The 14,427-nt window shown below is 50.1% G+C and overlaps 1 protein-coding gene across 5 annotated transcripts in view; it reads right to left on the reverse strand.

Moving 5' to 3' along the window:
- ZDHHC3 (zDHHC palmitoyltransferase 3) overlaps nt 1-14,427 on the reverse strand; it is a 60,424-nt gene that overhangs the window by 20,523 nt on the left and 25,474 nt on the right. For 3 of the 5 annotated variants that reach the window (XM_072941109.1, XM_031686694.2, XM_015236370.3), the window contains exons 3-6: nt 10,022-10,146; nt 3,730-3,826; nt 2,980-3,061; nt 2,777-2,872 (exon numbers count right to left, since the gene is read on the reverse strand). In XM_072941109.1, the coding sequence (XP_072797210.1) occupies nt 2,777-2,872; nt 2,980-3,061; nt 3,730-3,826; nt 10,022-10,146 (400 nt within the window). The remainder of the gene's footprint in view (nt 1-2,776; nt 2,873-2,979; nt 3,062-3,729; nt 3,827-10,021; nt 10,147-14,427) is intronic. The other 2 variants (XM_031686696.2, XM_006200709.3) reach the window with 1 other exon arrangement.

Below are 14,427 nucleotides of genomic sequence, written 5' to 3' on the forward strand. Positions count from 1 at the left end.
CTTCGTATCTGCTCCTCCTACTACACCCCTAGGCTCCAGGAGGGCAGGGACTTCGTTTGGCTCACTGCTGTCCAACTAGCCTTGGTGCAGTGCCTGACAACTAAAGAATCTGGGCAAGAAGTAGCTGTCCCTTCTGCACAGGGGGATGACTGAGAACCCACGAGAGAAACTTTGCACAACTCGGCCTTGGCCTCCCACGAGCACGCGGCAGGGGGTGCTCCTTTGCTCCCTCCTGACCCACAGCAGCTGCCCTGAAGCTGTGGCCTGTCCTCCATCCTTGCACAGTTGCCAGTGTCTTCCCTCTCATGGGCTGCCCCAGGAACTATAAACGAAGCTTGGAGAGGCAGGAACCAGATTTTAGGAACGTGGAACTACCTCCCTACCCTTCTCTGAACATCACCCTGGGGCACACTGCTTACACACGCTGGATTGCCCCCTCAGCTCATCCAGGGCTGGGCAGCGACGGTAGGAACTGGCATATCCAGCCAACTCTCAGGCCTCCACTCGGGACTGTCCAGTACCTTCCCAGCCTGCTGCCACAGGAACTGGGTGCCTCAAGCCACCTCCATCAGGAACGCTGACCAAAGACAATCCAGAGCACGCGGGGAAGACGCTGGAGCCTTCCAGGCAGGGCAGGACTGACTGCTCCGCTCTGAGGCTTGGATCGCAGGCCCTCCTCTTAGCCACACGACTGGGGAACTGGCTCATTCTCTGTGAGCCCTAGCTGCTGTCATCTGCAAAACGGGATGCATCTTCCCTACCTGGCAGGTTTGTTGTAAGGTTGAAATAAGGACCATCTCAAAAGACCTGTGTGCTCTTTGCAGTATTAATAAAATGGCCCCTGCTAGCTCCACTGCCCCATCAACACACCACATGACTCTCATCACTGCCACGTCTGTTAACCCGACGACAGGTGAGTTACATCTGAGATGAAACAGTATCCTTGCTGGACTCCTCTACCACGTCGCCAGGCCACATGTGGAGCTGAACTGGATCCCCAGGGCCTAGCAAGGTGAGTGCACATTCAGCTGCTCACCAAGGAACCTGCTGGCGATGTGCCCAACTATCCCAAATGGCATCATCTGCAGAAATCCCCTCGCCCCACCCTCTCCTCGTCTCCAACACTGTCTAATAGCCTGACCTCCCCTCTTTGGCTTGTGCCAGAACGGTGGTGGTCACGAGAGTGAAGAGACATGATGCTATGGACTAAACTGTGAACCGCCCCCTCAGTTCATATGCTGAAGCCCTAACACACACAATGTGGTGTTATTTGGAAATGGGGCCTTTGGGAGGCAGAGGGTTGGAAGAGGTAGTGAGGGTGGGGCCCTTGTGATAAGATTAGTGCCCTTATAAAAAGAGACACCAGAGAGCTTACTTCTCTCTCTGCCATGTGAGGACAGAGGCGGAGATGGCTGTCTGCAAGCCAGGAAAAGGGGCCTTATGAGGAACAGAATCAGCTGGCATCTTGATCTTGGACTTTCCAGCCTCCAGAACTATGAGAAATAAACCTTAAGCCTCCCAGTCTATGGCATGTTGCTATGGCAGCCTGAGGTGACTAACACACCTGAGGCTCTCCTCCCCTAGGATGAGGTCAAGCCAGGCAGAGCTGGGGGCAGGGGCAGGGAGACAGAAGGGGGCATGTGAACAATGAATAGAGGCAGGGAAGGCCTCTTAATATCCGGTTGGGAGCTAAAGATACTGTCCTTTTCACAGCCTCTCAAGATCTGGGGAAAATAATAGCAAGAAAATGCCTAAGAAGTCAGTATGTGCAGGAAGAGCAAAACTTCTAAAAGATGATGAAAGGATCATCAAATGGGAAGAGTGAATATATGACGTTTCTGCTCAAGACACTCATCTCACAGCTTGCAGGGGGGAAAGATGCAGCCCAGCAGGTGGCCTCGCTTAATTCCTCCAGTTATCTACAGTAGTTCCCCCATCTTCTGCTTCCCTTTCTGCAGTTTCTGTTACCTGTGGTCAACCTCGGTCCAAAAATATTAAATGAAAAATTCCAGAAATAAACAATTGGTAAGTTTTAAAGTGCAGACTGTCTGAGGAGCAAGACGAAATCTCATGCTGTCCTGCTCTGTCCCACTGGGACGTGAGCCAAACTGACTACCGTGGGATCAGTGCTTGTGTTCAAGTAACCCTTAATCTACTTAACAATGGCCCCAAAGTGCAAGACCAGTGATGCCTGCGACTCAGATACTCTCTTACTGTACCTAATGTATAAAGTAAACTTAAACCCTAGGCATATATGTATAGGAAAAAACATAGTATACATAGTACTATCTAGTTCAGTGCTATCCGAGGTTCAGGCATCCACTGGGAGCCGTGGAATACATCCCCTGCAGGCAAGTGGAGACTACTGTATTAAAAAATTTAACTTTTTATTCTTAAACTTTTTAAAATAGTATTTATTTTTTAGCTTAGGATTTATGCTGTCTTCCTCAGCATTTGAACATTTAAATGAGATACTCTAAAAGTAGGAAGAATTTGTCTATAATCTTAATGTAAATTGGTGATTAAGCAGTTAAAAAACAATAACCACAAAAAAATCAAATTAACAAAACCATCCACGTCCTAGCCAGAAAGTTAAAAATGGATTTCCCTAAGGTTGGAATAAGAAGCCCTTCAATTAAAGTGCCTTGCTTTAAGATACAGAAGTAAGAGCTCTGCTGGCTTGGCCCCCACTCTGGGGAACGCGCCTCCTTGCTGGGGGCCTGCACTCCCCCTGGGCACACTCAGGCTAGAGGGTCTGTCCAACTCACTACTTTACCTGTGGAACTGACTTTAAGGGGCTGCTTTTTTTCGTGAAGAAAGATTCGGACCTCTGCTGTTTCTTTCCTGGTCAGTCCAAAGGCTTGCAGGAGATCTAATAAAATGAGGTTGGCCCCTGGCACCAGGACGGAAATAAAGAGCCCACCCCGCTCGGGTCACACACCCCCCGGAGCAAGAAGGGAAGCCCTGGCACATACTCACTTGTCCAATCTTCTTCAAAGCAATGCAGGAAGTGGAATCCCACCATGATGAGGGCGTGCAAGGAAATGAGAGCTATGTACATCTGAAACAGGAAAGCAGTGCAGACGCCATTGTTGTGAGGACCTTCTGGCCATGGAGGCTCCCGGGCTGGGATGCTCAGAACCTCCCACTCAGGAACACTTAGGCTGAGGGCTGGCCAGGACGAGGGCCAGAGAGGCATCTGGTGATTCCCCCACCGGTCCCACGCCCCCAGCCCCAGGTCTGAGGTGAGCAGCCATTCATGGGGAGCGTGTGGAACAAAAGCAGAAACGTGCGTGTCACCACGTGTGACCCAGGCTGCTCGGGGGCTCCAGGCCTGCGACTTGCCTGAAAAGCCAGCACTGACTGCCAACGGCCCCTCCAGCCCTCACTCTAAATACACTCCACCTACCTGCAGCGGAGGGAGGGTCTGCTGTCATCAGCCAAACCACCTTCTTTAGCTACTTAGACTGGACATCTGGGATGGGAGCCCAGAACACAGCCCTTGCTCGAAGCTAATCAGCTCGAGTCAGTCTTCCAGACGCTCAAGGGAAGGGCTTAGAAGCAGGCACTCGAGGAACCAAGGAGGGCTCTGGCAGAAAGGTGGGGTCTACATGGCCAGGCAGTATTCTGAACAGCAGCACAGAACATTGTGAGTGCTGGGAATTTTCAAAGGAATTGAGCGCTCCGTTGCTTCATGGAGGGTGGGGCAGAATTCGGAAGCTGACTTACTGTAAACAGGACGAAGTACTTCTGGTTGTTCTCGCCGACACAGTTATTGACCCAGGGACAGTGGTGGTCCATCTTCCGAATGCACCGCTTACAAACACTGAAAGAGCCGCAAGGCAGACCTTTGGGGGGTTGAGGGTCCTCACGGAGGCAGGAGGACCCAAGGGGACTCAGAACCCACACATCAGTGCCACTCCTCAGAAGTGGCCTCTTAAGCACAGCCTGGTGTTTTGCTGGGTATGTGTTCAAGGGACTTGGAAGGCAGGGCCAGGACACCCAGGGTCACAGTCATCCCAACCAGGGGGACAGTCATCCACCTCCAAGGCCTCTGGTTTAACAGAGAAATAGGCTGAAACTGACATGGCTGAGAAAGAGGCCGCTCTCCTGAGGTAACAGTGGGCTGAGAATTTCGTTTACTCAGAGGTCAGAATGAAGAAGCAGTTTCAAAAACTTGACAGGATGAGATGGGATACAGCCGCTCCTCATTTCCTCTCAAAGACCAAAACCCTGAGGGCAGGCTAGGTGGAACTTCCTAGGGGTGTGGCTGACGGGAGAGTCTGGAAGAGTTCAGAGTGGGGGCAAGTGCAGGTGTCACAGGGTGTCAGGAAGTCCCCCTCAAGGAGCCTTTTAGCTCTAAGATAATGGCCACTTGGCTGAAAATAGCAGAAAAGTCAATTGAGCTTAAGTGTTGATCACAAATCCCATTAATCTGCAAGTTACTAACTTGTTATTGGCATCATTTTTGGATTGTGACTCTTTCAAGTTTTGATATTTAACAGCAAACGCCCTCCCCACCCGTTTTTGGGTGATAGAAATAAGAATCTGAAACAAGAGTACAAGGCTAATAGGGGCTCGAAAACAACTACTCCCAAAGCTGCAGCTCAGAAAGACCCATTTGCCAACAGATAGGAACAATTTTTGATGAGCCTTTTCCAATCCATTAAAATAGGCTCCCTAACATTTATCTTGGGGGCATTATTTGTTCAAAACAGTTTGAAATACTATAAATACAAGCTTGGAAATAACAGGATTAGTTTTTTTTTTTTAAGCTTTTCTTTCTACTAGTTCCCATAACTAACTTTATCTCAGATTCTCACTGAAGTGCGCTGTGCTATGATGGACGGACCCTGCAGGAAGGGTTGGCTCGGGGCCCTGCTGAGAGGACAAGGCAGTCTTGTGCTCACACATGGTGCTTCCTGAGCTCTGGCTGGCCCACTGGCAGGACAGGGACAGCGAGGAAGGGGGGTGCTGTTCCCAGACTAAAGGCCAGGAAGCCCAGACCACTCTGAGGGAGGGCACTCCCACACCCCAAGGGGGAGGCAGGGCTTTTTCTAAGCACAGCATGAGCTCTGGTGGCAAGGCAAGCCTGGATCCACTGAGCAGCTACCTTGGTCAGACTGGCTGAATGCCAAGCCTCAGGTTCCCCACGTACAGGACATAAGTACTGTTAGAAGGAAATGTGAGAACAGATACTGGGCCTGGCTCAGACGAGTCAGGGAGTCATTCTGGTCTCCACCCTTGTTCTTTCCACAAGTTCAAGGGGCCATGCTAACACAGGTGCATGGGGAATGGGCACATTTCAGAGATGTTGATCCAGCTCCAGAATCTCCTTGGGAGCCAGAAAGCTAGGGTAAGAAGAGGATGGAAGAAAGGGACGTGGAAGGACATAAAGAGAAAGCCAGGTACCAGCAACTCCACTACCCAGTCATATCCCCCCCTCTGTTATCAATTAAGAAAATTTTAAAGATAAAATAAATAATGCTTGTTCCCCATATATAACCTTGAAAGTACAGACAAATAGGCAGTAAGGAGGGGGCTGCTCCCTGTGTCCTGGACCTCGGCCACCACATTCCCATGTGGAGCCACCCCTATAGCCCATTTCTTGCATGTCCTTTCTCAGCTCTGGGGTCTCTGAACCTCTTCCTGCCTGGGGAACTGCTGAGGGTAACCACTCCCCTGCCCTGAGCTCTTGAGCAGTTTCTCTTCTACCTGCACTTATTTCTGAAAGGGGTTTCAAGTGGGTGCGTGGAGGCAGTGTTTGCTCAGCAGCAGAGTGGTGCCAATGGCCTGACATCCTCCGAAAGCTGTCCAAGAGTTTAAGCAAGTGCTCACGGCAAATCCGTCCTTGCTCTCCCCTCCCAGCCTGTCTGAAGACGCCAGGTGTGAACCCTGGGAGGGTGGGCTTCACAATGGGGTAAGACTCACTGGGCAGCCAAATTAGAAAACTATTCATCCTTCAAGAAGCTGGGCAGCGTACAGCCCACTGAGAGCTGCCAAAGTTGTCCAACATGCTGCTCTCCGAGCTTCCTATTTGCAAAGACATGGAAGCCAAGATGGCACATCTCCCTCCGGCTTACAGAGTTGTTCAGAAGCAGACTTCTGGGCCGGGGGTGGCGCGTGTGGTTGGGGAAGGTCCATCCATGCATGTGGCTGGGGGCACTATTCAGAGGCTGATTCACCCATAGTTCACAGACACCCAGCCTGAACGGCTCTGGGGCTGGGGAACACTGAGGGCAACGCCTGCGGGTGGGTCCCTGAGTGGGCCGAGTGAAGGATGCCCAGGCCCGGGTGGGACTGCCCACATCCTGCTAGCTCTCCACCACGAGCACCATCCCTTACGAGGAGGAAGACAAAATGTGAGCCTGTCATACCCCGACATCCCTCTGAGAATCAGTCACCTCAGAGCTGGCCTTCCTTCCAGCCCCCACAGCACGGTGGGCAGGGCTCAGCGGTGTCCCCTCCCCAGACACAGCAGGGCAGCCCCGCATAGTAGCCACAGCAGGCTCCTGAGGGCCTCTCTCCACTCTCGCCACCTGGCAAAATCCACCTTCTCTGGGCCTCCTCCCTGTACCAACTCGAGTGTCTCACAAGAAGATGCTGGGGGCTGCTGAGCTCCCAGGGTACCAGGATGTCCTAAGCATGCAATGAGGGTCACTGAAAAGACCAGACATCCTAACTAGAGGTATTTTGGGGTTCCTGACTTCAGGGTTTCCCAGGCAGCTCCCACTGTTTTAAATCCTGGTTTTATGAGAGAGCGAGCATCCCCTCCCATCTTCCTCCAGGCCCCCTACCATTTTCAGGCACCAAAGTACTTCCTTCATAAGCCTGGAAAAATCCAACAAGTTCCCCAGCTCCCGGGCATTCAGGTTCTTTTGGGCTTGTGCTGCCTCTCCAGGGAGGTACAAGGCCCTTCCTTGGCCCTCAGCCTCCAAGGAGCAGGCTGAGGTCCTCTTGCCCACCCAGAGTGATAGCCCTGTGTCCTCTCCCTACAGCGGCACTTGCCAAACTGTATCGTGGTGGACAAGTGCCTCTGCCCTGCCTGGGCGGGAGACCCCGGGGTCAGGGCCATGTCTCATCCACCACTAGAGCCCAGAGCCAAGTCCGGGGCCCCGCTTAGTGAGGGTCCGTGGAGTGAAGGCTCTGACACTGTAGCTGGGGAAACGGGCTCCACCACCTCAGGCTGGGATGCCCCAGTAGCGAAAGAGAAGACATAGCAAAAAGGTACCAAAGGGACCATGCTCCACATACTGGTTTTCATCTCACACCTCACTCGCTATGATGAAAATTACAAGCAAAAAAGGCATCTACAGCATGCTGGCCCTGGCTCAGAAACCAGGTAGGGTGAGGCAGTGCAGGGTATTGGAGAGAACATGGCTCTCAGATCACTTTGGACTCTGGGCAAAGAAACTTAGCTTCTCCAAACCACCCTCTGCAGAACTAGCCCTGCTCTCCCAGGGTCAAGGGTGATGTGTGTAAAATGCTCTAAATCCAATACTAGTCTGATATAAATTTATCAGCAACTATGACCACAAGAAAGACAAGAATGTGGCAGGAGCCCTAGGCAGTCCACGATGGACTCAGCCTCAGCGTGTGTGTGTTTTTGGGGGTGGGCAGGGGTGTGAGGCTTTGCCAAAGTCTTGTGCAAGAACCTAACGTATAAGCCTAAACCCTTGGCGGTCCACATCAGCGTATCATCCCCCACCCCAAGGATTTCCACATGCTTCCACGGTCCTCAATGCCAGAATGAAAGCAGCCTGCTTGAAAGGAAGACCCACCCATGTACCACCGGGCTGGAAGGAACACCTACAAGTCCAAGGGCAGGGAGTAGCTGTGGGACCCATCAGAGCTCAGGGGAAAGAGTTTAAATCCTATGGACTCTACTGGGAGGAGGGGAAGCAAACAGCTAGGCACAAACACGTATCTGCCCCTTCACCTGAGCAGGAGGACTGGCACCAACCTCCTCTAACCGGGCAGTAAGCCCCTCGGCTCAACCAGCACAGACCCAGCTCTGTCTGATGTGCTGGGGAGTCCGCTTATCCAAAACTGTGGGTCCCCAGATGGCTTGGACCACCACGAGCCATCACAAAGGAGCAGTTGTCAGCACACATTTCCTGAGGCAGGAACAGGCAACGCACAGGCATCCTCACTCAAGTTCATCTGAATCAGCAGCTCTTGTTTAGCTCAAGCTGATCTGTTTACTAGCACTCAAGAATACCTCCCTCGTCATCCTGGGGAGAAAGGCGAGGAGGCGGTGAGGAAAATGCCAGGCGGTGGAGGAAAGTAAAAAGAACCACTGTGGTCACCCGAGTTCTTTCTGTAAAGTTGACACCTCCCTTTTTCTGGTCTAGCCTGTATAAACCCAGCACACCCCCGACGCTCACACGTTCCTCCATTTACATAGCTTCTGCTTACTGAGCCAGTGCCTCGCACACTTATTCCTGTTTAATCCTCCCAAGCGAGGGAGGAACAACCCCTTCTACAGAGGAGAAAGCCGAGGCTCTAAGAGACTTGGTGTCTGGCCCACCGTCCCCCCGTGTGGCGGGGACAGTGTGGCCCTTCCAGCGCTGACCTCTCCAGTTCCAAGGCTGCTCTGCCACATGGGGCTGCACTGAGGAATGACATCATTCAGGTGATGAAAACAGCTGGCTTCCCAAGCCTCAGGGTGACAGGAAAAGGCGAGACTGATGCCCCCGACTCAGGCACGAGAAAGCTTTAAATGAGTTTCTAACCCGGATCTCAGAAACAAGCTGACCCACAGACAGAATACTCCACAGGAAATGGCAATTCCCGTGGGCCTGCTCAGCCTCCTCAGCCCTCATCCCTGAGAGGTGGTGACTAGGTGGGGAGGTCTGCAGATTGCTCTCTCTCAGACAGACAGAAAAACTTACATACGGTTACATTAAGTTATACAAGTCATCTCCAAACTGGAGCCCTAGTAGAAAGAGCCCAGACTCAGAGCCAGAAACACAGGAACCCAATCCTGTCTCTCTGTGCAACCTTGGAGCAGCCACTTAACCTCCCTGAACCTTAACTCCTCATGCAGGGAGAGTCATTCCTATGGCAAAGCTCTCTCTTGGGTGACCATGAGGACAACAATGATGAGACAGGCCGGGCTGCCGGGCCCTGGACACAGCAGGTATCAGGAGCTGACCACAGCATCTGGATGTTGAGACCAACCGTCCTCTGCGAGGTGGGCAGTGAAGCCCACACAGAAAAGCCACCTTTCAGCCACCAGGACCTCTCACCAAACCCAGATGCTTCCACACGCTCATGCTGACAAGGGTGCCTCCCAACCCCACCCCAAACACACACCTTAAGTCTGAAAAAGGGACCAAGTGACATGTCTGTATTTCTAATTTAGTATTTAAAGTTCCCTTGTATTAATAAAGTACAATATTTAGATAAGATGTTTTTTGTCGAGAAGAGTCAAAACAACAAATCTGAAAACCAAAAGAGAAAAATCATCACAGATAAGATGGAGAAATAGCTTTTTTGGCCAGATTCTACAGCTGTCACAACCTCTAGAGGTTTCGTTTTAAAGAAAAGTCTTTCTTTTCTTTCAAGGACAATCCCTTCATTTCCCCATTTCCCTGTAAAACTTAATTTAAGTGAAATCGGGCCTGCCTCTTAAATGTTTCAAGTGCTAGATGTTCACAGAATGATTTTCTAAAGCTTTGTCTCATGTGCCTTAATAAGGTCATAAAGCTGTGAAGGGGAAGAGCAGGAATCCCCCCAGTCTCACAGATCTGGACACAAGCAAGGATCCGTGCAGGGTCCTCCAGCAAGTGTGGCAAAGCCAAGTCATGGAACAGGTGTCCTGAGCCCAAACCAAACGGCCTTTCCCGTCTAGGGAGCCTGTGGAGATGTGGAGGGTGAGTCACAGCGGTCACTCCGTACCTGGAGCAGGGGATGTTCACAAGGCCTGCTGCTGACGGCACCATGGGGGGAGGGTCTGCTCCAGAGTGGGTGTTGGGGTGGGTGTGGGGTAGGGGATCCTGGGCCGGCACATGCGTACCTGCAGTGGTGGGCGCGGTCGGGCTTGATGCTGCAGCACTTGGGACACTTGTACACTACCTGCCCCGGCTTCAGCTGTAAACTCTCAATGAATTCTTTAGTGGCATTTCCTTTGGGCACTGCCCCCTGTAAGAAAGAGGAAAGGTGTCAGGGCCGGGCTAGGGCTTCCCTTAGTTCTGAGACGGTTCACAGAGGTGACAGTCATGTGAAAGCAACAACTCCACACACACTGACAGGACATTTTCACCCCAACGACACGCGGGCTCTGTTCAGAGTTATGCCAACACCGATGATAAGTTACTGACAAAGAATTTCTACGAGGAAAAGTGAATGATTTTCCTCACTGGACAGCTTCACTGCTCCTGCTAATTTTCTCTTTTCATTTTACTAAAATTGTTTTCATTGAATGCATTCTCTCTTACGTAAATATTACAGTAAGGATTCGACTCCCCACTACTTTTTTCTCACATTAGATTTCCCAGTGAGAGCTTTGGTCTTTGTGCATTTCTACTGGGGATCATCATGTCTAAGAGTCCAGCTTTCCCAGGTCAAGATTCACAGCTCTGAATTTTACTAAGGGCTGTTTAAACTGGAACCAAGTTTTACTCTATTTTATTTTTTTACCAGTACTATTATTATGAAGGATTGGTAATCTGTGTTTATTTCTTATGAACCCACAAGCAACTGGGAGCCACTGCCCTCAGATATTCAACTTGCTCTCTGCACTGAGATGCTGAAAACAAGACATGACACAGGATAATGATCACCTCTGTGGTGGGGAGGCTGGGAGTGGGAAGAAGGGCTGGTGGGGTGTATAAAGAGGCTAACTTGTCTTTGCAATTTTTTTTATTTTACTTCCCGTTTTACTGAGACATAACTGACATACAGCACTGTGTAGTCTAAGGTATAGAGCATAATGACTGGACTTATATGCATTGTCTTTGCAATGTTTTATTTATGAAGCTGGGAGGTGAATACATGAGTGGTCATCATATTATCCTTTTCATCCTTTCAACTACTATCTCAAGTATTTCATTAAATTTTTTTCTAAAAGTTCAAAGAAAAGTGGAAAAAAAAAATCTGGTCTGCAAAATACAGCCAGATGCCAGAAGAGTCTATCATAGAAATTTTATTATCATTTTATCTTTTGGGGAGAGGTAATTAGGTTTATTTATTTAATGGAGGTACTGGCAATCGAACCCAGGACCTCATGCATGCTAAGCACACGCTCTACCACTGAGCTATACCCTCCTCACCTATCATAGAAATTCTAAAAGCAAACAAACTTTGGTAGGCAAGGACTATATGGTATGTCCTGCGCCATTTAGCAGGCAGTTCTTAACGTTAAATATGCCATAAAAGTACACAGTTATAGACACTGGAAACATGTATGACAGATTCTTAAAGGGATAAGTAGATTCCTAAACAGTATGTAGACTACAAGTCCATTTTAGTAAAGACTACATACACACACACACACAGATCCATGCCAAAGTGTTAATGGTTATTTCATGCAGTAAAATCACACGTAATTTTTATTTTCTCGACTATATTTCTTAAATTATGAACATGTGGCATTTTCAATAAGGAAAAAACTCATTTTAAAAAACAAGCACAGCAGGATATGCAGAGCATACTAAACTAATTGTGATAAAAATTTCATGATGTATGTAAACCAAATCATTATTCTGTGTATCTTAAAATTATACAGTGTTATATGTCAATTATTATCTCAAAAAAACTGGAATTAAAAAAAAAAAGCAAAAAATATACTCAGGAAGGAGCTAGCTAACCAAAGTAGGAATGTGACTAACTTTCCTGAATTTTGTAAGCAAAGTGTTATGACTCGTCTTATCTTGAGATGTCTGAGGGTCCCTCTGAGGCAGCAGTGAGGGGCCAGGGTCTGGAAGTCTTCACAAAGGCAAGGCAGGGCCCAGACCACCCAGACGAATGGATTTTAAAAGGGGCTTAGGAAGGGCACTGGCTCCGGCAGAGGACAGGATTGCAAAAAACCCCAGAGGATCTTATTCTGAATTCTCTTTAATGGAATAAGTAGTTGAGTTTATGCAATTGTGTGACCTTTTGTGGATCCTGAAGCCACAGACCCACATCTGGAAGTTGCTACTGTCACATGTACAAGGGAAAAGCACTAAGGAACATCATTTCCCCAAGGAGATGAAGAAATGTGGCTGTTTTCCTAAATGAGGGTCCACTTTTGTTTTTTTCCAGTCTAGTGTTTAAGGTACCGGCCACCAGAATTTGCTGTAAACCTCAGGAGACCCCCTTCATAAAGGGCTACAAGGGCCCCACAGCGCCAAGGCCACCGGAGCTCTCATCTGCTCCTCTCAGGACCGCCCGCTCGGGCAGACCACGATCAGAGACATCACTCAGCAGTGCAGCCTTTCCAAAAGTTTCCCCTCCGAGTGACTTCATTTGCATGAAAACCCCCTGGAAGCTCAGTCTCAGCCAGGCAGGACCCCACCAGCCCAGGGAGCCTCTCTCGCAGAGCCAGAGACCAGCCGGGCCAGCCCCCCAGACTGAGGAATCTGCGACACAGCACTTTCTAGTCTCTTTTTTTCTTCTTTAAAGAATAAGCTCTTCTGGGCTCATCTCCACAGATTTCAGAACTTACTCGTTCAGGGTAAGGAATTTTGTTCTGCACAATTCTGGATAGACGGCAGGGAGTCAGATGACCCATGGAGACACTTCTTCCTGCGCGAAGACACAGCTTCTACCTTCACCACCCGGCCCCACCAATCTCACGGGGACGGCTTGAAGCTTCCACATTATTGCACCCAGGAGGCCAATGACAGAGCTTTTTTCTCATTTCCTAAGTAATACTTGTTCATGATTTAAAAATAATTTACAGACAAGAGAAAATTAAAAGGGAAAAACCTACCCTCTGATTTTTATCATCCAAAAATCAGTACTATTAACATTTTGGAATACAGTTTTCCAGTCTTTCTTCTTTGTACGTAGTAAGATAAAAACACCTAAATGCTCTCATGCTTCTAAAACATATATTCAGTCCCGTAGTGGAATCTGAATCTGGGGGAGCCGAGGCATGACATGGCCATCAACCTTTCCCCTCAGTGACTAGCCCAGACTTTTAGGACCTTCCTCAATCCCTGCCCACCTCCTTGTCTAGGTCAGAGGACACTGGGGCTGCCAGAGTAAACCTTTCTTTCATATTCTTCTTCCTTCCCAATCCCTGGACCGCGGGTATCCACTGTGTTAGAGGACAAGGGTCCCTCAGGGGCTCATACTTCTACCTGAGCTTTTCCTTTGTGTTCTCAGCTGACTCCCATGCCGTCTCTGCCCCATCAGAGCTAAGCTGCTCCAAGCTCCGCTCCTTTCACCCACTCTTAGGTTGACGGCTCTCTGGCACTTGCTGCCTCCACACCAGGGCACTGCTCTCACCCGGTCAATGAGCAACTCCCTGTGGCTCCTAGCCCTCACCTTCCTCAGGACCACCGGGCCCTCCTGCCTGTCACTCTCCTCTGGCAGCTCCATGCCCTCTGGGTCTCTACCTGACCCTGGGGCTGGGCCTCTCCCTGTCTCCTGCGACCCCGTCCATCCTGGAGGTGGTGTTCCTCGGCTCCCCCGCCAGCCCTCCTCCCTGCTCATCTGTGTTCCCCAGACTGTCTCCCCCATCACCAGCTCCAACTCAGACCTCTTTTGGAGCTGAAGATGTCTCAACTGGTTGTTTAACTGGCACTAAAACAAAGTAAACCAAGCCCTCCAATTCAGCATGCTAGAATTGAACCCATCATTTTCTCCCCGAATTGTCTTTCCTGTTCTCCCCTCCCTGGCCCATGGGACATCCATCTACACAGTCACCTGGCGTAGAAACCCAGTAGTCGTCCCTAACTCTTTTAACCCTCTGTCCCACACTCCCACCTACTCCACCTGGTCAGTTTTGCCCCCAAATCATGCCTCAAATCCCATGTTCTCCCTCCATGCCACTCCCATGGCCTTAGTTGAGCCCTATCATCCTGTGCCCGATACGTTGAGTCTCCCAGGCTTCCTGCCTCCAGCCTCTCCCTTGCACCTTGCAGCCTCACCTCCATCCTTTCTCCCCTGCACCCTGCAGCCTCACCTCTATCCTTTCTCCCTACTATGTTCCAGAGTTAATTTTCTAAAATGTAAATCTGATCATGTAATTCCCCTTGCCTAAAAGCCTTCCCTGGCTCCCTGGAGCCTTCACGTGGTCCAGAGTCTAAGCTCCTGAGCAGGGCTCGGGCAAGGCCACCAAGACCCAGCCCTGGACCACTCTTCCAATGTCGCCTCCCTCCTCTGACAATCCTGCCTTGTGGACTACCTGGAGTTTCCCAAAGGCTCCATGCTCTCCAAGTCTTCCTCTGTGCCCTTAGGGACCCATATTAGTGCCTCCCCTCCAGCCTGTCA

This window comes from Vicugna pacos, chromosome 17 (assembly GCF_048564905.1).
Source record: "Vicugna pacos chromosome 17, VicPac4, whole genome shotgun sequence".
Lineage (NCBI taxonomy): Eukaryota > Metazoa > Chordata > Mammalia > Artiodactyla > Camelidae > Vicugna > Vicugna pacos.